This window comes from Schistocerca piceifrons, chromosome 1 (genome assembly GCF_021461385.2).
Source record: "Schistocerca piceifrons isolate TAMUIC-IGC-003096 chromosome 1, iqSchPice1.1, whole genome shotgun sequence".
Classification (NCBI taxonomy): domain Eukaryota; kingdom Metazoa; phylum Arthropoda; class Insecta; order Orthoptera; family Acrididae; genus Schistocerca; species Schistocerca piceifrons.
This window is the reverse complement of record NC_060138.1, coordinates 965,377,471-965,403,218: the sequence shown is the minus strand read 5'-3', so window position 1 is coordinate 965,403,218 and position 25,748 is coordinate 965,377,471. Positions and strand designations below refer to the sequence as shown.

Here is a 25,748-nt window from a genome sequence, read left to right as displayed (position 1 = left end):
AGCATGGTCATGGGCAGCAGAGAGAAAGTCATGGATGGCAGAGACCAAAGGGTGATGAGAGTAGCATCGGTTGATAGCCTGCAGACCGCTCATTGAGTTGGTACACATTAAAACACTGAGGAAGGAGGCCTGAGAAACAAAATGGAGGGCCCCATGGATGGCTAGCAGCTCTGCTGTGAATATACTACATGATCCCAGCAATAAATGGTGTTCTAAGCAAGGAGGAGATGTGAAAGCATACCGCGCCTTATCTATCATCTTAGAATCATCAGTGTAGAAGATGGTGGCACCTTGGAACTCTGCAAGAATGGAATGTACAAGACAATGGAAAACCTTAGGAGTGACAGAGACCTTAGGACCTTGGAATAGATCGGTCTTAAATCATAGTCTAGGCACCATCCAAGGGGAAGAGTAGGAAGGGGGGTGGGGAGGAAATACACAGGGCGCATTCCAGTGAGTGGAGATGGAGATCCCACCAGAGGTAAGTGAGATGCATCCCAACCGGCAATCTGACCCATCGGCAGTTATCAGGAGGGAGACATCCCTTGTTTGAAAAGAGGAAAGTGTACACCGGATGGTCAGGGAATTGGCGAATGGTGATTGCGTAAGAATCCAGGAGTTGGCTCTGTCGTATTTGTAGAGAGGCAATCCCTGCTTCTGTGAGGAGACATCAGGGTCAAGTATTTTCAGAGTGGAAGGAGCCACTGACCCAAAAACCTGACTACCATAATATAGTCTGAACAAGACCAGAATATGGTATAGACGGAGAAGAATAGCATGGTCTGCACCCCAAGATTTGTGGTCCAGGAGACGGAGAGCATTAAGCTTCCGCATGCATGTAATCTTCAGGTGGCAAATATGGGGCAGTCATATCAGCTTTTTATCATAAATAAGGTGCAAGAAATGGGACAGTGCTACAACATCGAAGGGCTGGTCGCCTAAATAAAGTTCTGGATCGGAGTGTACTGTGGTTAGACAACAAAAATGCATAACCCATGTTTTGGAGGGAGAAATGTGGAAGCCATGGGAGATTGCCCAGACGGAGGCCTGTCAGGCGGCGCCGTGGAGCCAGCACTCTGCAGATGCTACCAAATAGGAGCTGCACCAAATGCTAAAGTCAATTGACATACAACGCTGGGGTAACCACAAGCTCAACAGAGGTTACAAACCCCTTGATGGCTTTGAGGAAGTGTGTGACACTTAACACAGAACCCTGTGCGATACCATTCTCCTGAATCGGAGAGTGCTGAGTAGAGTGCTAACTCAAACCTGGAAGAGCCTGAGGGATAAAAATGAGAAGGGCGCTGCAAAAGCCCAGTCATGAAGGGTAACTAAAAAGCTATGGCGCCAAGCCTTGTCTTATGCCTTATGTAGGTCAAAGAAGACCACAACAAGGTGCTAGCGGTCTGTCGGATTGCTGTTTCCAATCTCAGTAAATGGTCAGTTGGACATCGCCTTCCGGGAATCCATGCTGATATGGGTACAAAAGGCCCTGAGATTTCAGTAGCCAACATAATCGGAAGCTAACCATCCTCTCAAGCAGTTTACAAAGTACGTTCGTCAGGCTAATTGGGCAGTAGCTATCGAGAGGCATTGGGCTCTTCCTGAGTTTAAGGATGGGAATAACTATACTGCCTTGCCACTGTGATGGGTAAGCACCCATGAGCCAAATGCAGTTGAAGACCCTTAGTAGATGCTGCCTCTGAGTAACGTCCAAGTGTTGGATCATCTGGCTGTAGATGGTATCCAGGCCTGGGGCCGTGTCATGTGAAGATGTATGAGCCTGCAAGAAATCCCATTCAGTGAAGAATTCATTATAGGGTTCAGCGTGGTGGGGATTAAACAAAGAGGGGTCTATTTAATTCAGCATTTCTGCTGGACAGAAGTAGCGAGATAGGAAGAGGATGCTGATGCTTTGTAAAGTGTGTCACAAGGTGCTCTGCAAGGGCCAATGGGTTAGTGCACGGTGATCATGACAACTGATGCACACAAGGGGCAATGCAAAGGGCTTCCCTCATGGAGCGCATGTCCACAGTCATCACATAGAGGGTCTGTCACACAGCAGAAAGGCGTATGTCCAAAACACAAGCACAGAAAGCACCTCATGGGTGGTGGGATGTACAGTTTCACGTTGCATCTGTAGCACATAACCTTGACCTTCTTTGAGAGTGTAACCCCCCAAAAGCCAGAATGAAAGCGGTGGTATCAGTGTGGTTGTCTTTGTGACCCTTCTGCACACGTCGAACAAAATAAATGCCATGTCACTCCAGATTAGCCTGGAGTTCCTCATCAGTTTGCAGGATGAGGTCCCCATGACAAATCACTTCCTGGACCATATTCAGGGACTGGTGAGGGGTAATAGACACTAGGACATGGCCAAGACAATCAAAAGCACAAAATGCTGCAGATTGGGTGGCAGAAGAAGCTCTGATAAAAAAAGAAAGAAAACATTGGCTTTGTGATGGTGAATGTGTTCCCATCTGTCCTAATATAGACGGGGTAGCGGAGAGAGTGTTTCTTCCCATGACAGCAAGCCTGGTCCTCCAACAGTGTAGCCAGGGAAGGGAAGGCTGTCAGGTCATATGAAGTGGCATTCAGTGATCCTTCACCATTCAAAGAGGTGGATGTTTGAGAATGGCCAGATTTTTGCAGCTCGATATGCTTCATGCATCTTTAATTGACTACATGTTCCCTTTCTTTCAAAATTCTTTCCACATAAGAGTTTTTAGGCTAATAAATTCATTGAAAGATTTATGGTTAAATATGATTCATACTTTCTAACCACCTTCTCTGCCATTTTTTGAATATCTTCATTTTCTAACTAAAAAGGTAAAGTAATCAGAAGCATTGAAAACTGAGTTCTGGAAAAAATGTTAGTGTATTCACAATTTTATGATCTGCAGAAAGCTTGTCAAAAAGTTTCTTCACTTTATGGGTACATTTTCAGATCAACTTTGATCAATGCTCCAAACTTCTGCTAGTACTTTTGCTTTTTCCATTACAACTTCAAAACTGTTTCTCATGGTGAGTAGATTGTTTCTTGAAGTTTGAAGTAGGTGAGACACATTCTCTATGTTAGCATTATGGGACTCAGTAGTTTGGAAACTAGGTTAAGATTTTCCAAAACCTTGCTTTGAAATACAAGAGACAGGGAAAAAATCAATAGTTTCCATATTTTTTTATCAAATTAGAAACTTCTTCCCTCCCTCTCTGCTTGCTTCTTACTCTTTAAGATGATACTGGGTGGGCACTGCAAAATTTGTATGAAACTCAGTTTGATTGATAAAAATGAATCAAATCTGGACGAACTCTAGGTGTCAGTTGCAACAGTTCCATTTTTTTGTTGTCATTGAAACACAGAAGTACTAAAGAAAACATAAATATGTCATATTTTCTCATAAATTTTTTTCAGTTCCACTATATTCACAACAGAATCATTAAAAACTAAATTTAAATGAAACGAAGTGTAAACTCAGCATTTTGGACCTGTGCTTTAATTCTTGAATGTTAATTCTTGACTGAGTATTTGTCACTCATAGATGCAGCACCATCATAACCTTAACCTCTGTACCTTTCTAGCTGTATGTTCATCTCTCTAAAGCAGTTATTATTTCTTTTCAAAACTCTCACCATGGCCCCTTACCACACGGAATCTTAACAACAGTTCCTTCATTTCGAACGCTTTTTCAGTCTGGTTTACAATAAAACTAAGTTAGTCCTTTTTGATGCATCAAGAAGGGGGGGGGGTGAAAAATAAGTGAAAGGAATGCCTACTGTTTAATTTCCCCATTGATCTTCTCTAAAACACAATCATTTAACAATTGTATCATCTTATTTTGAATTCGTGGGCTCAAATATTTTGTTTTAGAGTTTTTATTTGAAAGATGTGCCCTTGGAAAGGATCGTATCTGGGGAGTAGGTCCATTATACTTAAGAAATGGTGAATCTGTTCCCCTTTTTCAATTCATGAAAGCTACTGAAAGCAGTTCGACATAAACCTAATGTCAAAAAGTGTATTAATGGTTTCACTACATTTCCAAAAGCTGTAAGTAATACACATATTTAAATATGTAGTGCAAGTTTCACACTCATTTATTTTCTTGTTTGGACTTCGCCAATCAGTAATTTGTGCATCATGCCATGTAGTTTTCTACGCAATATAAGTTACTGCAGTTAATTTAGGGGTGTAGCAGCACCAAAATCGTTCAATTTTTTGATGTGTTTTAGTATAATTATAATAATAGTCACAGGTAAATTATCTTTTGGTCTTAGTGTGTCTAAGGGTATGATACAGAGGCTTGCATGGCATGCTATTTATAGTTTTTAGTTTACTCCATTCATTCAGTTTGCCCTGGAATAATCCTAGATCAGTACTACAAGGCAATTTTTTCTGATTATCTTGAAGTTGAGAAGAACAATCTGTTGGTGGTGAATCAGCTCCTATGGCTGATGGTCTGTTTTCAAATTGTGCATCACCAGAATTTACACCCCATTCATTTTCACAGCTGGTATAGTGTCCTCTATGAACCTGCAAATCGTCAGAACCTTCTCCTGTTTTGATTTTGCAAGTATATTGACTTCCACTTTCAAGTTTTAAATCACCAGATTTTTTTTCTGATTTCACTTTCATTACTAATTTTAGTGCATATCTGTTCTGGGCATGTAGGTGACTGCTGGATGATTTTGTCTATCTTCATGGCCTTTTTAACTTTGTCTCAGCATGCTTTTAATTTTCTCTTTTGAGCATCACTTAAATATGACCTACCGTTAGACACTGGTTTTTTTTTTTAAAGCAAACATTTAAGAGCAGCCCATATAACAAAAAATATCAATAAATTTTACATTAATGCAAGAATGAAGAAGAAATAAACTGCATCATATCTATAACTGATGTCCATATTTGTAATTTATTTATTTATTTATTTATCCATCTTTAAGCATTTACATGCAATCGATGTCGTCATGAGTAATGTACAATTTACATATAACTATTGTGAGGTACCACACAAAGCTAAAGTATACATTTTAAAAGAACATACATAATAAAGGAATACATTTGATACATAAAGATATCCCACATAACTAAAGTGTGCATTTTAAAGAATGTGCATAATAAAAGAATACATTTCATACATAAGGATTTCTCCACATGTTTAACAGTTAAATATGGAACTAAGGACATCTTTACTTTGCTCCTTCAGTTTATTTATGTCCTTCCCCGAATTGATGAAAGTTGTATCATCTGCGTAAAACACAGATTTGCATGGCATATTGCTGGGCAGGTCATTTATAAATATTATAAATGGCCCAAGCACTGATCCTTGGGGAACACCTCTAGTGACATTCAGTAACTGTGACTTTTGACCGTTGTAGCTTACAGTTTGCTTTCTGTTACTGAGATATGATTTAATGAGGGAGAGTTCCAGATCCCTAATGCCATAACACCATTGTTTTTCCAGCAGTATTGTGTGGTTTACAGAATCAAATGCTTTGCTTAAGTCCATTAGTGTGGCTTCAGCAGATAATTTGGATTCAAAAGAAGATTGCACAATAGAAACAACATTTTCAACAGCGTTAATTGTTGATAACTGGGCCCTAAAACCATATTGAGACTTAGTCAGTATATTGTTTTTTGACAAATGCATGTTAATTTGCTTTTGTATACAATATTTGATTATTTTTGAAAAAATAGGTATCAGAGAAATTGGACAATAATTATTAGTGCAGGATTTATCACCCTTTTGTGCAATGGAATTACTACTGTCTTCTTTAGACATTCTGGAAAAATACCACTGTCGAATATCCAGTTTATGAATGTGCGGAGAGGGAATGATATCAAGTCAATTATTTTTTTAATCAAAAAATTTGAGAGGCCATAAATATCTTCTGATCTGGAGTCATTTAGCTTTGCCACTGATTTAATTACATCACTTATTTCCACATGTCCCCAATTACAGGTTGGCACGGTATCAGCAAAGTTTTGTAAAAACTGGTTTATATAAGTAGATTGTGAATTTGATTTTGAACTCTTCTTATGAGGAGATGATGGATTGGGGTTTGCTGCATTGATAAAAAAAGAGTTTAAATTCATCTGGGGTGACATTAACATCAGTTGTAACTTTTACACTATGACTACCTGTACCTAATTCTGCTTTAATGACCCTCCACGCAGCCTTACACTTATTATTGGAGTTTTTGATGAAGTTATCATTTGCTCTACATTTTGCTAATCTGATTTGTGATCTATAGAGTCTCTTGAGGCTAACATATGTTGCATTGTCAGCACTACCATTTTTTACCTTATCATAGCATATCAAAACCATTAATCTTAGCTTCTGTAAGTATGGTGTGAACTACCTATGTGGAGTAGTTCGACCATGCTTTCTTGCCATAGTTTTGTTTCGTTTGGTAACCATTGGACAGGAGGTATTGAAAATTTCAGATAGAGTACTAACAAACCTGCTACAAGCCTCCTCAACATTGTTGGAAGCATATATTACATTATTCCAGTTTAGTGCCTTCAGCTTATCCCTGAAGCTATTTATGCTTTCATCATTTAATAACCTGACATACCAGGTTGGTTCACAATCCCCCATTGTTTCATTAATTGTTAGTTTTACCCATATACCTATGTGATCTGTCAGATGGTCGACATTAAGGAGTCCCAATTCAAAATCATCTTTATGCGTATTTGTGACAAAACTGTCGAGACCAGAAAGTTATAATGTGCAAATCAATTTCTATTAGCAGTTTCCTTGCACTCCAGCACTGCATCTACACAAACATACAAAAAAGCTTAAGGGATTATTAGTAGGAGAGCCTATTTTTATCAACACAAATAGAAGGACACAAAAATGAAGAAGGCAGCACATTCCACAGCACTAGCTGATGTACCCTGACCACTGTTTGTGTAGAAAAATAGCACTGGTGGTATCTGTGGGTGTCAAGCAGTACTGGCTGGCACATGCTGTAGCATTCCAGTTAACATTGAAAAAGAAAGAGTATGAAACACTTGCTGGCACACTTCTGTTCACTTCTGCTTCATGAGCTTCCATGGATACATTGAATGTAAGAATACATTCTTAAATTAATCACTAAAATCATTTGGGCCCTCCCCCATAATATGAGGTGCCTCTTGGCATAGGGGCCTCCCTGCACTTCATGGCCTGTGGGGCCATTATTTACAGTGCTGCACCTTTCATGTGCCTTACATGGCTACCATTGTCACACACACGAAGGACAGTGACCTACTGTACTGTTCAGTGGCAATGTACTTTGATAACATGTGCACTCCTTAGAATGTGAATTATACAAATCAGAAAGTGTGGTTTACATGAAATAATATTGTATCTGAAATGATACACTACCTGTAAATGCACCCAATCAACTGCATTACGAATATCTTGGAACATTGATTTGTAGGACATGAACAGATCACCCGCCTTCACACCAGTTGTCTCACTGTATGAGGAATGAACAATAATTTGTATTATACAAACTGAAATGCACTATTTTTTTAAGAAATAGCATTTTACATTAGGCATTTCTTTAAAAAAAATACAAAAGAAATATTAAATGTTGTCAATATACACTTTGCTCTTGAATAATATTTCTGAAGAGACAAGACTTGTATTATTTGATCACATTTTAAGCCACACAAATACTACTTTGTGTACTGCATATATCAATATGTTTATCACTGTAGAATAACAAAACAAAGAAAAAGGCTATACCTGTATGAAATAACGCACCAAACAATGGAAATTGCAGGTTGGAATATCAACAATTATGAAGATCATAGATTGCTATTCACCGTAAAGGTGAAACACTTAGCTACAGGCAAGCATGACACTGTTACGCACTGAAGATTTGGCCAAAGCCTTCTTCAGAAAAGACAGGAAAATACACACACTTTCACACAAGTAAGCACACCTCACACACACAACCACTATCTCCAGCTGCTTTACCTAGCAGAGACAAGTTTGAGGTTCTCGAGATAACAGTAGTGTGCGTGAGGTGTGCCTGCTTGTACGAATGTGGGTATGTTTTCCTTTCTTTTCAGAAGAAGGCTTTGACCAAAAACTCAGTGTGTAACAGAGTTTTCATTGTGCTTGTCTGTAACTCAATGTGTTATCTTTACAGTAAGTAACAATCTATCATTTTCATATTTGTTGAAGTAATGCTTGACATGACAAAAAGGGACATAGATCAGCATGGGTTTCTTCTGTGTCAAGAGTAGTTTTTTTGTGTTGTTTCTGTTTTTTCTCTTGTAGAACATATGAAAACTATTTCAAACAAGTTACAAGAAACTAAAAGGGGCCTTTCCTTTCTCTATGGATATAGATAGACTTCCATGCTAGCAAATTTTCATAAATACAATATAAATACAGGATTTTATCATCACCTCAACGAAGAAAGTTTATAGTGAGAGGCCTGTGAGAATAAGAACAATCCATAAGTCCTTTATTCACATCCACAAATCTTTCACCTGCGTCTGCTGACATTAAAATTCTGTAAACCACTTTAAACCACTCATCACGTACGAGATTTGGCAGTGTGCCTGTGCCTGCTCCTACAATCAAAGCACAGTGCTGCCTCATGCAATCATGTCCTTCGATCACATATAATGCAAATAGACAAAAATTGTAATACTGGCATTGTCTTCTAACTTTCAACCAACTAGTAATTATATTGCAGTTATCTGCATTGCCATAAGCTTTTATCTGAAAAGTATTATTAATATGGCTATCCTCATCTCACATATCTCTACATACAGCATCAAGCTGGAAACTTTTATGTTACTGATGTTGGAAAATGTGTTTGTGTTAAATCTATAGACTTTTTCATGCATACTTGAATGCAAGGAAAGAGCATTTTCGTACAACAGCAATTTAGATAGCAATTTGGACACCATGGTACCCCCACAATGTTATACAATAGTTAGTATGAACAATTTAACAACAGAGGATGCATTTGTCATCCAAAGGAAAGGACCTGTGAGGAAGTCTATTGCAAGCAAAGATATGGTCAGCAAAAGGCATGAAAGCTTACTGTGGAGACCATTGAAACTAACACAGATAACACAGAGAGCCACTCAAAAGTTGTAGTTATCAACATCAGCAGTGAGGAATATTCTATATAAGGAATTTCAGCAGGCTCTGAATAAACTGCATATGGTACACAAACTGCTGCCAAATGAACTTCATGTAAATATTTTATGAGAAATTTTATTTCCATTACTGAATACAGTGAGAATTTATTGCAATGAATCACACAGAGAATGGAAGTGAAATTTCACTTATGTATCAATGTCCAAACATGGGGACCTGAAAGATCAAGCTCTGTCCCTGAGAACACATGTGTCAGTGCAGAAGTATATGTGCTTTGTGCTGTCGTTGAACAGGGTGTAATCAAATTATAACAGCATATGATGAATGAGATTTATTCTTTAGTTATGAACTAATTGTGAAATTGATGCTTAATTTGCTTGTTTTATATTTTCTGTACAAAATAACATTCTGTAACATTGATTTTCTGCTTTTACACTATTTCCCACTAGCTTCTCATTAAATATCTCAATCTTATTATTGTTAAATGTGACTTCTGAACTTTTATCAGCTGTTCCTCCCACTGAAAAAAAAAAATTATATATATATATATATATATATATATATATATATATATATATATATATATATATATATATATATATATATATATATATTAAAAAAAACAAAGAAGAGGTGACTTACTGAACGAAAGCGCTGGCAGGTCGATAGACACACAAACAAACACAAACATACACACAAAATTCAAGCTTTCGCAACAAACTGTTGCCTCATCAGGAAAGAGGGAAGGAGGGGGGAAGACGAAAGGAAGTGGGTTTTAAGGGAGAGGGTAAGGAGTCATTCCAATCCCGGGAGCGGAAAGACTTACCTTAGGGGGAAAAAAGGACAGGTATACACTCGCACACACACACATATCCATCCACACATACAGACACAAGCAGACATATTTAAAGACAAAGAGTTTGGGTAGAGATGTCAGTCAAGGCAGAAGTGTAGAGGCAAAGAAGTTGTTGAAAGACAGGTGAGGTATGAGTGGCGGCAACTTGAAATTAGCGGAGATTGAGGCCTGGAGGATAACGAGAAGAGAGGATATACTGAAGGGCAAGTTCCCATCTCTGGAGTTCGGATAGGTTGGTGTTGGTGGGAAGTATCCAGATAACCCGGACGGTGAAACACTGTGCCAAGATGTGCTGGCTGTGCACCAAGGCATGTTTAGCCACAGGGTGATCCTCATTACCAACAAACACTGTCTGCCTGTGTCCATTCATGCGAATGGACAGTTTGTTGCTGGTCATTCCCACATAGAATGCATCACAGTGTAGGCAGGTCAGTTGGTAAATCACGTGGATGCTTTCACACGTGGCTCTGCCTTTGATCGTGTACACCTTCCGGGTTACAGGACTGGAGTAGGTGGTGGTGGGAGGGTGCATGGGACAGGTTTTGCATCGGGGGTGGTTACAAGGATAGGAGCCAGACGGTAGGGAAGGTGGTTTGGGGATTTCATAGGGATGAACTAACAGGTTACGAAGGTTAGGCGGACGGCGGAAAGACACTCTTGGCAGAGTGGGGAGGATTTCATGAAGGATGGATCTCATTTCAGGGCAGGATTTGAGGAAGTCGTATCCCTGCTGGAGAGCCACATTCAGAGTCTGGTCCAGTCCCGGAAAGTATCCTGTCACAAGTGGGGCACTTTTGTGGTTCTTCTGTGGGGGATTCTGGGTTTGAGGGATGAGGAAGTGGCTCTGGTTATTTGCTTCTGTACCAGGTCGGGAGGGTAGTTTTTATTTTCATTTTCATTTCACCTCATGTTACACTTGCCACCTTCTAATACCATGTCACCCTCACAACACCCCCACAACAACCCCATTAAGTTTTATTTACATTCCCTCCGCAAACATACCTTCGCCCTAGCCAGATTACGCTCCCATATTCTATTTTCTCAGGCTTGCCTGACATTTGGCATTACCCCCAAAGGCCTCACACTTAAAGTTCCCATCTCTGGCTGCAACCCTTCCTTCCATCAGTCCCTATACCAGTTCCAAACCGAACAATCCATTGCCCTCACCCACCTAATCCTTCACCTACACATCAACTCAGCCAATGAACACACCCGTCAACTCCTATCCTTAATAAAAGTCCTTAATCTTTCCTCTCCCACATCCACACCGGCTGTTCAGAGCATCCTCCTAAAGGCCAACCGTAAATTAGAACAGCATGCCACCCTCCACCTCAAAAAACTATCCAATCTCCTGGTTTCCCACCTCCGGAAAGGCAACTCACTCACCCTTCACAACCTTTCCAGCAAACCTCAACCTCCTCTCATTGCACACAAACCCAGTCTCTCCCATCTACTTAATCTCCCACTTCCAGCTCCACTCCCTCCAAAACCTCAAAATTCTGATCAACACAATCTGGAACCACAACACCCCAATTCAGTAGTTAACCTTTCCTCCAAACCTCTCTCCCAATCCGAAACCTCTGTCCTATCCAAAGGCCTCACCTTCAGCCCCACTCCCAGATTCAACCAAACAGCCCTTGTCAAAGATTTACTGTCCTACACTCGTACTCTCTGCTGGAAATATCACTTTGCCACGAAGAAAAATGATCCTAATCCTACTCCTAATGATCCAACTCCCCAAGACACCATCCAAATTGAACCCTGCCTGGAACAGTTCCGTCCTCCGTCACAGCGGGACCCACCTCCTCTTCCTCAAAATCACCCTCTCCAAACCTTCCAGGAATTTCTGACTTCCAGCCTTGCATCTCAATCCTTCTTAAAAAACCTTAATCCTACACCCAACATCACCACTGCTGAAGCCCAGGCTATCCGTGATCTGAAGGCTGACCGATCCATTGTCATTCTTCCGGCGGACAAGGGTTCCACGACCGTGGTACTTGATCGTCAGGAGTATGTGGCTGAGGGACTGCGTCAGCTTTCAGACAACACCACATACAAAGTTTGCCAAGGTAACCCCATTCCCGATGTCCAGGCGGAGCTTCAAGGAATCCTCAGAACCTTAGGCCCCCTGCAAAACCTTTCACCTGACTCCATCAACCTCCTGACCCCACCAACATCCCGCACCCATACCTTCTACCTTCTTCCTAAAATCCACAAACCCAATCATCCCGGCCGCCCCATTGTAGCTGGTTACCAAGCCCCCACAGAACGTATCTCTGCCTACGTAGATCAACACCTTCAACCCATTACATGCAGTCTCCCATCCTTCATCAAAGACACCAACCACTTCCTTGAACGCCTGGAATCCTTACCCAATCTGTTACCACCGGAAACCATCCTTGTAACCATTGATGCCACATCCTTATACACAAATATTCCGCACGTCCAGGGCCTCGCTGCGATGGAGCATTTCCTTTCACGCCGATCACCTGCCACCCTACCTAAAACCTCTTTCCTCATTACCTTAGCCAGCTTCATCCTGACCCACAACTTCTTCACTTTTGAAGGCCAGACATACCAACAATTAAAGGGAACAGCCATGGGTACCAGGATGGCCCCCTCGTACGCCAACCTATTCATGGGTCGCTTAGAGGAAGCCTTCTTGGTTACCCAAGTCTGCCAACCCAAAGTTTGGTACAGATTTATTGATGACATCTTCATGATCTGGACTCACAGTGAAGAAGAACTCCAGAATTTCCTCTCCAACCTCAACTCCTTTGGTTCCATCAGATTCACCTGGTCCTACTCCAAATCCCATGCCACTTTCCTTGACGTTGACCTCCACCTGTCCAATGGCCAACTTCACACGTCCGTCCACATCAAACCCACCAACAAGCAACAGTACCTCCATTATGACAGCTGCCACCCATTCCACATCAAATGGTCCCTTCCCTACAGCCTAGGTCTTCGTGGCAAACGAATCTGCTCCAGTCCGGAATCCCTGAAGCATTACACCAACAACCTGACAACAGCTTTCGCATCCCGTAACTACCCTCCCGACCTGGTACAGAAGCAAATAACCAGAGCCACTTCCTCATCCCTCAAACCCAGAATCCCCCACAGAAGAACCAAAAAAGTGCCCCACTTGTGACAGGATACTTTCCGGGACTGGACCAGACTCTGAATGTGGCTCTCCAGCAGGGATACGACTTCCTCAAATCCTGCCCTGAAATGAGATCCATCCTTCATGAAATCCTCCCCACTCCGCCAAGAGTGTCTTTCCGCTGTCCGCCTAACCTTCGTAACCTGTTAGTTCATCCCTACGAAATCCCCAAACCACCTTCCCTACCCTCTGGCTCCTATCCTTGTAACCGCCCCCGATGCAAAACCTGTCCCATGCACCCTCCCACCACCACCTACTCCAGTCCTGTAACCCGGAAGGTGTACACGATCAAAGGCAGAGCCACGTGTGAAAGCACCCACGTGATTTACCAACTGACCTGCCTACACTGTGATGCATTCTATGTGGGAATGACCAGCAACAAACTGTCCATTTGCATGAATGGACACAGTGTTTGTTGGTAATGAGGATCACCCTGTAGCTACACATGCCTTGGTGCACAGCCAGCACATCTTGGTACAGTGTTACACCGTCCGGGTTATCTGGATACTTCCCACCAACACCAACCTATCCGAACTGCGCAGATGGGAACTTGCCCTTCAGTATATCCTCTCTTCTCGTTATCCTCCAGGCCTCAATCTCCGCTAATTTCAAGTTGCCGCCACTCATACCTCACCTGTCTTTCAACAATTTCTTTGCCTCTACACTTCTGCCTCGACTGACATCTCTACCCAAACTCTTTGTCTTTAAATATGTCAGCTTGTGTCTGCATGTGTGGATGGATATGTGTGTGTGTGCGAGTGTATACCTGTCCTTTTTTCCCCCTAAGGTAAGTCTTTCCGCTCCCGGGATTGGAATGACTCCTTACCCTCACCCTTAAAACCCACTTCCTTCCGTCTTTCCCTCTCCTTCCCTCTTTCCTGATGAGGCAACAGTTTGTTGCGAAAGCTTGAATTTTGTGTGTATGTTTGTGTTTGTTTGTGTGTCTATCGACCTGCCAGCGCTTTCGTTCAGTAAGTCACCTCTTCTTTGTTTTTTTTTATATATATATATATATATATATATATATATATATATATATATATATATATATATATATATATATATATATATTCTTTTTTTTCCCAAACCAGGTACGTACGATGCATCCTCCAGTGTACACACAACTTACTAGTTCATTTAACTTGATTGATCAAGTACCTTCACATAGGCAACTGAATTGTCTACTATCTGAACAGAAACTATGAACTTCCCTAGCATTAAAACTATTCATTATGTGACATCATGTGGTTTGATGCAGCACTATCAGCAAGCCAAACATTATTATAATTAATAACCAAAATGTTCCCGATTTCTGCACTCAGGGCTTAAAGTTCAGATTCTTGACTTTCTCTTGACAATTTCATCTGTCCTTTCTTAGGTGCAACCTTATAATGACCATTCTTACAATAATAGCACTCAAAATTCTTCTTATTTGGAGAACTTTCACTTACATTGCTTTGCAAACAATGTCCCTGACCTTTATCACTTTTGTGATTACCATACGTAGTTGTGGTTTCTTCAGTCTGAGACAAGTGCTGCTCTTCTTTCAGTAACCCTGGTGTTAAATTATTGAAAGTCTGGCTGCTTTTTTCACTTGAGTCCTAAGCTGTAACAAATGCACCATATTTTTCCAGAAGTTTACCTAAAACTTTGGCAGTCTTCTCTGTATCTGCCACTGGTTCACCAACATCTGCAAGAGACTGTGCTAGTGCTTCAACTTTATGACATGTTGTGCAATAGCATCCAGAGTGACATCTTATAACTAATTACTGCAGACTACAGATTGGTGCTCATGAATTATTTTAAGCCAATTCCACATTTACTGTCACGACATGACAGTTTGCAGCTGGTTGAATCAATACCAGATGAAATAAAAAGTGCTGCCTTCACATTAAACTCATCCCATAAGTTCTGTGCACCTGTAACTTCAACTGGCATTCTTTACTTACGCTAACTAACAATGTCTAGAAAATTCTCACCTCAAAGATAATTTCTGTTTGATACTTCCATAAACGAAGATTACCTCCATCAAATTTTTGGATCGTGAAAAGCTCCATTTGATCCATGTTTTACCTTTCTGCTTTCCAAGGAAAACGCTCGATGTACCAGAATGCATGTTGGAAACGATTAATGTGAAGAAAATAAAATGTTACACCTGGAAGTTAACAAGTTTGCTGGGCCCATAAACTATAGGGCAAGCTGCAGTTAAATTATAACAGCATATGACTTCCATAAGCTCCTTGTTTTTGAGAGAAAAGTACTTCGGAAGATCTTCGGTCCGGTTCTGGATGCAGATCCACGGGAATGGAGGATCAGATACAACCAAGAGCTTGAGGAACTATACCAGCAGCCCAACATAGCAGGAACTGTCAAAGCCAAACGAATGCAGTGGGCCGGCCATGTGGCCCAGATGGAGGATCACAGATGGCCTCGGAAGCTCCTGGATTTCACACCTACAGGAAAGAGACCAGCAGGGAGACCCAAGAAGCACTGGACGGATGGACTCCATGAAGATTTAAACCAAGTGTCAATAGATGTGGGCGAATGGCGGATAGCAGCAATGGACAGAATGCAGTGGAGGAGGAAACTTGTAGATGCGTGCAGTCCACTGGGTCTGATCACGTAGTAGTAGTAGTAGTAGTAGTAGTAGTAGTATTATAAGAATAAAGGCACTTAAAACACAAAACACAGGACTTTTTCAGAAAACAAGGCAAACATATGCAAAGGAATAAAAGACTGTGTGGATATGCAAAAGTGGTCAGCACAACAAGCTATATTATGCAATGGCTGTTAATAAATAGTATGTAATTGGCCCACTTTTCTTTTCCAATAGAATTGTGATATATCACGTGGACCTGGACGTGCTTTTCTAATGATTAATGTAAGTAGCTCATAGCAGAGAGAAAGTAACAGGGTTTCTTTTTCTGAAAAGACAGAGTTCCACTATACTGCCTTACAAATATTCAGGAGTGTTGTTAAGTTGATAAAGTGGCCATACATTAGCCACAAACAACACTTTCTGCTCACAGAAGCCCTATTGCCAGATCTCAGTGAGCACTATTTCTCAAGGACTAAGTTTATGTTTCTCCATTTTCTGTGATGTTTCAAAAATTCTGAAGGTTCATTACCAAAGCCATAGGGAATGCTACATTAGACGTATTTGCAACTACTAGCATGAAGAGGTTCACTGCAAGATCATCTGCTATGTTATATGCATGAGTATTGACACAAAACCTTCAAACTTTCCTCTTCACAGTGGTGACAAGATCATTTATTTATACATAGTGTTATTATGAAAACATCCAATAATGTTTAATCATTATGTATTACTATAGCACACAAGTAGCTGGAACAACATTTGTCTATAAATTTATCCATAGATCTTTAATTTTATTTCAACAATCCTGTAGGAAATTGAATGATCTAATGAAATAATCTATAAAAAAAGGGACAATCTGGAAACAAATCTCTTGTTTTTATCCCACTGTTAGTACCATTAAACCCAGAAAAAAAGTAAATAATATTGCAGAAGTTCTGAGATGCTTATTTTATTAATCTTACCTTGTGTACTGTGGTGAATTTGTGAAAAAATCAATTAGGCATGCCAGCAAATACGTTTCAGGAAGATTAAACAATGTGTTGAGTACATACACACGAGATTCATCCAGTTGAAGGAATTTATTTGGATAGAGTTCATACACCTGGGAACTAAAAGTGCAAAATATTATTATTTTCTTACATGACATATACGATAAACACAATGTTGTAAACATTAAAACATGACCTTTATAGATGCTCAAAAAATAGGCAAAATACTGCAAGTTACCAAAATTGATATACATTTCTGATTTAGCACTCTCTGTACCAGGCCTATTTTATGCACCCGTCCCTAGAAACCGGGCAATTTTACCAATATTAAAAAAATTACTGCATCAAATCTACTGTTTGGATTGTGGCAAATTTGGTACCATCTTGAAGCTGCACATTTCTACTTTAATTCTGAGTGAAAGAAACTACTTTACAATGCACAGCTTTAAGGTACAGTTATAGAAATCACTTAGATGTTTTAAGAATTTAGAAAAAGTCATACGAATAAGGGAATACAATTGTGATTTATTTTTAACCAAAATTGTGGCACTACATTACATGTTTCTGATAGTATACAGTATTACATATAAATTTCACACAGAATCATATTGTTTTTTAGTGTGGAAAATTTTAAAGCAAGGTTCCAGGCAGAGTGCAACGCCACACTGTTCACATTCGTATCGTGTCTCTTTGCGAGAAGCCTTGCCACTCTGTTTCTTGCTCCTGGAACTGCACACGTGACACACACGAGCAGCATACTTCTTAGTAGTTGCAGGTATGTGCTGCAAAAAATGTCTCTTTGTTAGCCGACCTACAGTTCCTTCATTTCTTGGAATGAATTCAAGTGTGTCGTCTTCAACAAGCTGAACTGCAAGCACTGTTATAAAGTCTGTTATTGTAATTTTCTTCCTGTGCACTGCATTGTACAGCCAAAATGCATTTGATACTCCCATAAGCAGCAAATGGAAATATAATTTTCGCCACCATTTCACAGTTCTGTGCTGGAACGGATTGTACTGCAGGCGTTGGTCTCCAATATCCACTCCAATTTTATTGAGGTTGTAATCAAGTACCTGAAGTGGTTTCAATACTACAGACCCATTTCTCTTAGTATGCGTACCAAATGTTGCTTGATGCCTTGTAGACAATGTATACACATCTCTCTTATCTTTCCACTTCATTGCCAATACATTATCTTTACGCCGAAAAGACATTTCGCCCTTTTTCAGCGTAGCAGATACTAAATCTTTAGGCAATCCTTTCCTGGATTTGTTCACAGTACCAACAGCTCCAGTGCCTTTCTCTGCCAGTTGCTGAAATAGCTCTGGACTGGAATAAAATCGATCTAAATACACAGTGTGGCCTTTGTTCAGCAAGCTGCTGTCAGACAACAATCGCAAAATAACCGCAGACGAAGAATTGTCAACAATATGCTTACCAGCATAAACTTCAAAATTTACAACATAGCCACTACTGGCTTCAGCAACAGCATATACTTTCAGTCCATACTTATGAGGCTTATTTTGCATGTAAACACGGAAACTCACACGACCTCGAAATGGGCAAATTCCTTCATCAATTGTCACTTTTTCTGAGGGACGATATGCCTGGATACATCGCTCCTTCAAATTATTATAATATGGCAAAACTTTGTAAAGTGGATGAAATCCATCTTCGCCTGGTTTTTTCTGATTTGAATTGTCAACAAGATGCAAGCATGACAGTATCTGAGTGAAACGCAAACGGCTCATGACATGGGGACAAAAGTTACAACTAAGAACAGGATTAGTGCTCCAATGGTCCGCAATTTTGGGCTTTTTCGAAACACACATGTGGAAAATAATACCCAAGAAACGCCTCATCTCACTTATAGTCACTGGCTTCCACGAACTCAAAACTGAATGGGGCTTCAGATTATTTCCTCTTCTTTTCTTCTGTATTGTCTGTGATGCATACAAATTTGTCTGTCTCTTGAGTTCATTTACGTCACTGTCAGTAAGGAACACTTTACTGCAATCCAGTACAGAACTCGACTCATCAATATCCACTAGTATCTGCCTGGGTGTCGTGTTGACAGGCAGAGGTCGGTAGGTGTCAACTGCAGTCCACTCACTGTCTTTCGGATACGGCACAGCTGCTGGATTTGAAGCAACACCTTCAACATCATTCTCGTCTTCATCTGAAGACAAACTGTCATCAATCTCGTCTTCTAAAAAGAATATCACATTATGTGTAACTACATACATCGTTTACACATGTTCAACAGATATGTGCGTACTGCACAATTACGTGGAAAATTCGGAAATACGTACCTTCAAACACACCATTGCATTCAGAATCGTCTGAATCACTCTCTACATTATCCAGAGTGTCGCTATGATTGATCAAATCCGCAATTTCTGCGTCTGATAAACCGCGCCGAAACATGATGACAAACAACTGAATGATATACAGACTGAGAACGCAAAGATAAGTTTTAACATGAATTACAGCGCTGCCGTGACATCTATGGACGCATTTTGTTAATAAACATCTGAAAAACGTATAGCGCTGGCCAAACCCGTAGAAATACCGTTGCAGTGTTTTGAATGAAATTAAATGTAGCGGCCCGTAAATTTTACGGGCTTGGTGATTTTCGCGCGATCCCAGGCCCGTAAATTTTACGGGCTTGGCGCTTAGAGTGTTAGAAACCAGATATACAAGTGCAGCTCGCAGTCTGTTTGCTATTTTGTACCTGCTATGAGGATGGGTGTTATGCAACTTAATTGTCACTGTAAAATATATACAGGGAAACATTCCACGTGGGAAAAATATATCTAAAAACAAAGATGATGTGACTTACCAAACGAAAGTGCTGGCAGGTTGATAGACACACAAACAAACACAAACATACACACAAAATTCAAGCTTTCACATCCAACGGTTGCTTCATCAGGAAAGAGGGAAGGAGAGGGAAAGACGAAAGGACATTTCATGTCTGCTTGTGTCTGTGTATGTGCGGATGGATGTGTGTGTGTGTGTGTGTGTGTGTGTGTGTGTGCGAGTGTATACCCGTCATTTTTTCCCCCTAAGGTAAGTCTTTCCACTCCCGGGATTGGAATGACTCCTTACCCTCTCCCTTAAAACCCACTTCCTTTCGTCTTTCCCTCTCCTTCCCTCTTTCCTGATGAGGCAACAGTTTGTTGCGAAAGCTTGAATTTTGTGTGTATGTATGTGTCTGTTTGTGTTTCTATCGACCTGCCAGTGCTTTCGTATGGTAAGTCACATCATCTTCTATATATATATATATATATATATATATATATATATATATATATATATATGATTATAATAGAGGGAAACATTCCACGTAGGAAAAATATATCTAAAAACAAAGATGATGTGACTTACCAAATGAAAGTGCTGGCAGGTCGACAGACACACAAACAAACACAAACATACACACAAAATTCAAGCTTTCGCAACAAACTGTTGCCTCTTCAGGAAAGAGGGAAGGAGAGGGAAAGACGAAAGGATGTGGGTTTTAAGGGAGAGGGTAAGGAGTCATTCCAATCCCGGTAGCGGAAAGACTTACCTTAGGGGGAAAAAGGGACGGGTATACACTCGCACACACACACATATCCAGACACAAGCAGACATATTTGAAGACCTTCCAATATGTCTGCTTGTGTCTGTATATGTGTGGATGGATATGTGTGTGTGTGTGTGTGTGTGTGCGAGTGTATACCCGCCCTTTTTTCCCCCTAAGGTAAGTCTTTCCGCTCCCGGGATTGGAATGACTCCTTACCCTCTCCCTTAAAACCCACATCCTTTCGTCTTTCCCTCTTTCCTGATGAGGCAACAGTTTGTTGCGAAAGCTTGAATTTTGTGTGTATGTTTGTGTGTCTGTCGACCTGCCAGCACTTTCATTTGGTAAGTCACATCATCTTTGTTTTTTTTATATATATGTTTCCCTCTATTATAACCATATATATATATATATATATATATATATATATATATATATATATATATATATATATATATATATATATATATATACACTGCAGAAAGATTTACTGGCTTTCAAAATCTTTGGTATTGAAAAACAAAAGGAAAAAGTAAGAGAAAATAGAACTTCAAAGGCCGGTCTTTAAATATGTCTGCTTGTGTCTGTATGTGTGGATGGATATGTGCGTGTGTGCGAGTGTATACCTGTCCTTTTTTCCCCCTAAGGTAAGTCTTTCCGCTCCCGGGATTGGAATGACTCCTTACCCTCTCCCTTAATATATATATATATATATATATATATAAGAATATAATAGAGGGAAACATTCCACGTGGGAAAAATATATCTAAAAAGAAAGATGATGAAACTTACCAAACAAAAGCGCTGGCAGGTCGATAGACACACAAACAAACACAAACATACACACAAAATTCTAGCTTTCGCAACCAATGGTTGCCTCGTCAGGAAAGAGGGAAGGAGAAGGAAAGACAAAAGGATATGGGTTTTAAGGGAGAGGGTAAGGAGTCATTCCAATCCCGGGAGCGGAAAGACTTACCTTAGGGGGAAAAAAGGACAGGTATACACTCGCACACACACACATATCCATCCACACATACACAGACACAAGCAGACATTTGTAAAGGCAAAGAGTTTGGGCAGAGATGTCAGTCGGGGCGGATGTACAGAGGCAAAGATGAAGTTGAAAGACAGGTGGGGTATGAGCGGCGGCAAATTGAAATTAGAAATTAGCGGAGATTGAGGCCTGGCGGATAGCGAGAAGAAAGGATATGCTGAAGGGCAAGTTCCCATCTCCGGAGTTCTGACAGGTTGGTGTTAGTGGGAAGTATCCAGATAACCCGGACGGTGTAACACTGTGCCAAGATGTGCTGGCCGTGCACCAAGGCATGTTTAGGCACAGGGTGATCCTCATTACCAACAAACACTGTCTGCCTGTGTCCATTCATGCGAATGGACAGTTTGTTGCTGGTCATTCCCACATAGAACGCTTCACAGTGTAGGCAGGTCAGTTGGTAAATCACGTGGGTGCTTTCACACGTGGCTCTGCCTTTGATCGTGTACACCTTCCGGGTTACAGGACTGGAATAGGTGGTGGTGGGAGGGTGCATGGGACAGGTTTTACACCGGGGGCGGTTACAGGGGTGGGAGCCAGAGGGTAGGGAAGGTGGTTTGGGGATTTCATAGGGATGAACTAAGAGGTTGCGAAGGTTAGGTGGACGGCGGAAAGACACTCTTGGTGGAGTGGGGAGGATTTCATGAAGGATGGATCTCATTTCAGGGCAGGATTTGAGGAAGTCGTATCCCTGCTGGAGAGCCACATTCAGAATCTGATCCAGTCCCGGAAAGTATCCTGTCACAAGTGGGGCACTTTTGGGGTTCTTCTGTGGAAGGTTCCGGGTTTGAGGAGATGAGGATGTGGCTCTGGTTATTTGCTTCTGTACCAGGTCGGGAGGGTAGTTACGGGATGCAAAAGCTGTTTTTAGGTTGTTGGTGTAATGGTTCAAGGATTCCGGACTGGAGCAGATTCGTTTGCCACGAAGACCTAGGCTGTAGGGAAGGGACCGTTTGATGTGGAATGGGTGGCAGCTGTCATAATGGAGGTACTGTTGCTTGTTGGTGGGTTTAATGTGGACGGACGTGTGAAGCTGGCCATTGGACAGGTGGAGGTCAACGTCAAGGAAAGTGGCATGGGATTTGGAGTAGGACCAGGTGAATCTGATGGAACCAAAGGAGTTGAGGTTGGAGAGGAAATTCTGGAGTTCTTCTTCACTGTGAGTCCAGATCACGAAAATGTCATCAATAAATCTGTACCAAACTTCGGGTTGGCAGGCCTGGGTAACCAGGAAGGCTTCCTCTAAGCGACCCATGAATAGGTTGGCATACGAGGGGGCCATCCTGGTACCCATGGCTGTTCCCTTTAATTGTTGGTATGTCTGGCCTTCAAAAGTGAAGAAGTTGTGGGTCAGGATGAAGCTGGCTAAGGTAATGAGGAAAGAGGTTTTAGGTAGGGCGGCAGGTGATCGGCGTGAAAGGAAGTGCTCCATCGCAGCGAGGCCCTGGACAGCGGAATATTTGTGTATAAGGAAGTGGCATCAATGGTTACAAGGATGGTTTCCGGGGGTAACAGACTGGGTAGGGATTCCAGGCGTTTGAGAAAGTGGTTGGTGTCTTTGATGAAGGATGGGAGACTGCATGTAATGGGTTGAAGGTGTTGATCTACGTAGGCAGAGATGCGTTCGGTGGGGGCTTGGTAACCAGCTACAATGGGACGGCCGGGATGATTGGGTTTGTGAATTTTGGGAAGAAGGTAGAAGGTAGGGGTGCGGGGTGTTGGTGGGGTCAGGAGGTTGATGGAGTCGGGTGAAAGGTTTTGTAGGGGGCCTAAGGTTCTGAGGATTCCTTGAAGCTCCGCCTGGACATCAGGAATGGGATTGCCTTGGCAAACTTTGTAAGTAGTGTTGTCTGAAAGCTGACGCAGTCCCTCAGCCACATACTCGCGACGATCAAGTACCACAGTTGTGGAACCCTTGTCCGCCGGAAGAATGACGATGGATCGGTCAGCCTTCAGATCACGGATAGCCTGGGCTTCAGCAGTGGTGATGTTGGGAGTAGGATTAAGGTTTTTTAAGAAGGATTGAGAGGCAAGGCTGGAAGTCAGAAATTCCTGGAAGGTTAGGAGAGGGTGATTTTGAGGAAGAGGAGGTGGGTCCCGCTGTGACGGAGGACGGAACTGTTCCAGGCATGGTTCAATTTGGATAGTGTCTTGGGGAGTTGGATCATTAGGAGTAGGATTAGGATCATTTTTCTTCGTGGCAAAGTGATATTTCCAGCAGAGAGTACGGGTGTAGGACAGTAAATCTTTGACGAGGGCTGTTTGGTTAAATCTGGGAGTGGGGCTGAAGGTGAGGCCTTTGGATAGGACAGAGGTTTCGGATTGGGAGAGAGGTTTGGAGGAAAGGTTAACTACTGAATTGGGGTGTTGTGGTTCCAGATTGCGTTGATTGGAATTTTGAGGTTTTGGAGGGAGTGGAGCTGGAAGTGGGAGATTGAGTAGATGGCAGAGACTGGGTTTGTGTGCAATGAGAGGAGGTTGAGGTTTGCTGGAAAGGTTGTGAAGGGTGAGTGAGTTGCCTTTCCGGAGGTGGGAAACCAGGAGATTGGATAGTTTTTTAAGGTGGAGGGTGGCATGCTGCTCTAATTTGCGGTTGGCCTGTAGGAGGATGCTCTGAACAACAGGTGTGGATGTGGGAGAGGAAAGATTGAGGATTTTTATAAAGGATAGGAGTTGATGGGCGTGTTGATTGGCTGAGTGGATGTGTAGGTGAAGGATTAGGTGGGTGAGGGCAATGGATTGTTTGGTTTGGAACTGGTATAGGGACTGATGGAAAGAAGGGTTGCAGCCAGAGATGGGAACTTTAAGTGTGAGGCCTTTGGGGGTGATGCCAAATGTCAGACAAGCCTGAGAAAATAAAATATGGGAGTGTAATCTGGCTAGGGCGAAGGCATGTTTGCGGAGGGAATGTAAATAAAACTTAATGGGGTCGTTGTGAAGGTGTTGTGAGGGTGACATGGTACTAGAAGGTGGAAAGTGGAACACGAGGCTGAAATGAAAATGAAAATAAATATGAAAAAATATATGGGGAGAGATAAAGGTAAAATTAGAAAGCAAATGGAGATCTCGTGTGAAAAAAGGCGAAAAAGGGTTGGTTAGGGCTGGGCTATGTTGATCCTGTGGTGAACTTGTGTAGGTAGATAATGATGTGCATAAAGGTTAGGTGGTTGTGTTGCCGCCAAAACACGTTAAAGGGTGGAGAAATTCGGGAAAATTTCGAAAAAACTACGTGAGGATGTATTAAAAGGAGTGGTTTGGTGGTGGCAGATTATGGAAATGAAGCTAACAATTGTTTGATGAAGAAATAATGACGTTAAAACCTGTGGGAAGCGGCTAAAAATGATCGGTGATGTGAGAAAAACGGAAATGGAAATAAAGCAAAAGTTATTAAAACTGCCGAAAGGGTTGTTTAATAGCTAAAAGGAACTGTTTGTGGACTGGAAACGGTGGATTTTATAGCAGCAAAGCGGAAAAAAAAAATTTTTTGGTTATGGTTTCGAAGTGATTTACGTATTATTACGTATTATTGAGTGTATATCGACGGGATAAAATTGTATACTGGATTACGGTAAAAAAGGAGAAGGTGAATAGAAAGTGAAACTGCTGGCAAAAACAGAAGGAGGAAATAAGACGACAGAAAAGACTTCGAAATGTAACAGTGACAATAACAATAACGATAACAATAACAAACGTGATTGTTGGCTTCAAATTAATGATATGAATATAATAGAGGGAAACATTCCACGTGGGAAAAATATATCTAAAAAGAAAGATGATGAAACTTACCAAACAAAAGCGCTGGCAGGTCGATACACACACAAACAAACACAAACATACACACAAAATTCTAGCTTTCGCAACCAATGGTTGCCTCGTCAGGAAAGAGGGAAGGAGAAGGAAAGACAAAAGGATATGGGTTTTAAGGGAGAGGGTAAGGAGTCATTCCAATCCCGGGAGCGGAAAGACTTACCTTAGGGGGAAAAAAGGACAGGTATACACTCGCACACACACACATATCCATCCACACATACACAGACACAAGCAGACATTTGTAAAGGCAAAGAGTTTGGGCAGAGATGTCAGTCGGGGCGGATGTACAGAGGCAAAGATGAAGTTGAAAGACAGGTGGGGTATGAGCGGCGGCAAATTGAAATTAGAAATTAGCGGAGATTGAGGCCTGGCGGATAGCGAGAAGAAAGGATATGCTGAAGGGCAAGTTCCCATCTCCGGAGTTCTGACAGGTTGGTGTTAGTGGGAAGTATCCAGATAACCCGGACGGTGTAACACTGTGCCAAGATGTGCTGGCCGTGCACCAAGGCATGTTTAGCCACAGGGTGATCCTCATTACCAACAAACACTGTCTGCCTGTGTCCATTCATGCGAATGGACAGTTTGTTGCTGGTCATTCCCAC

General features: G+C 41.5%; 1 protein-coding gene across 3 annotated transcripts in view; it reads right to left on the bottom strand.

The window, feature by feature from the left end:
• Nucleotides 1-25,748, bottom strand: part of LOC124742400 (cytosolic purine 5'-nucleotidase) — a 458,666-nt gene that overhangs the window by 61,776 nt on the left and 371,142 nt on the right. For all 3 annotated transcript variants that reach the window (XM_047248892.1, XM_047248829.1, XM_047248933.1), the window contains exons 5-6: nucleotides 16,691-16,837; nucleotides 7,368-7,461 (exon numbers count right to left, since the gene is read on the bottom strand). In XM_047248892.1, the coding sequence (XP_047104848.1) occupies nucleotides 7,368-7,461; nucleotides 16,691-16,837 (241 nt within the window). The remainder of the gene's footprint in view (nucleotides 1-7,367; nucleotides 7,462-16,690; nucleotides 16,838-25,748) is intronic.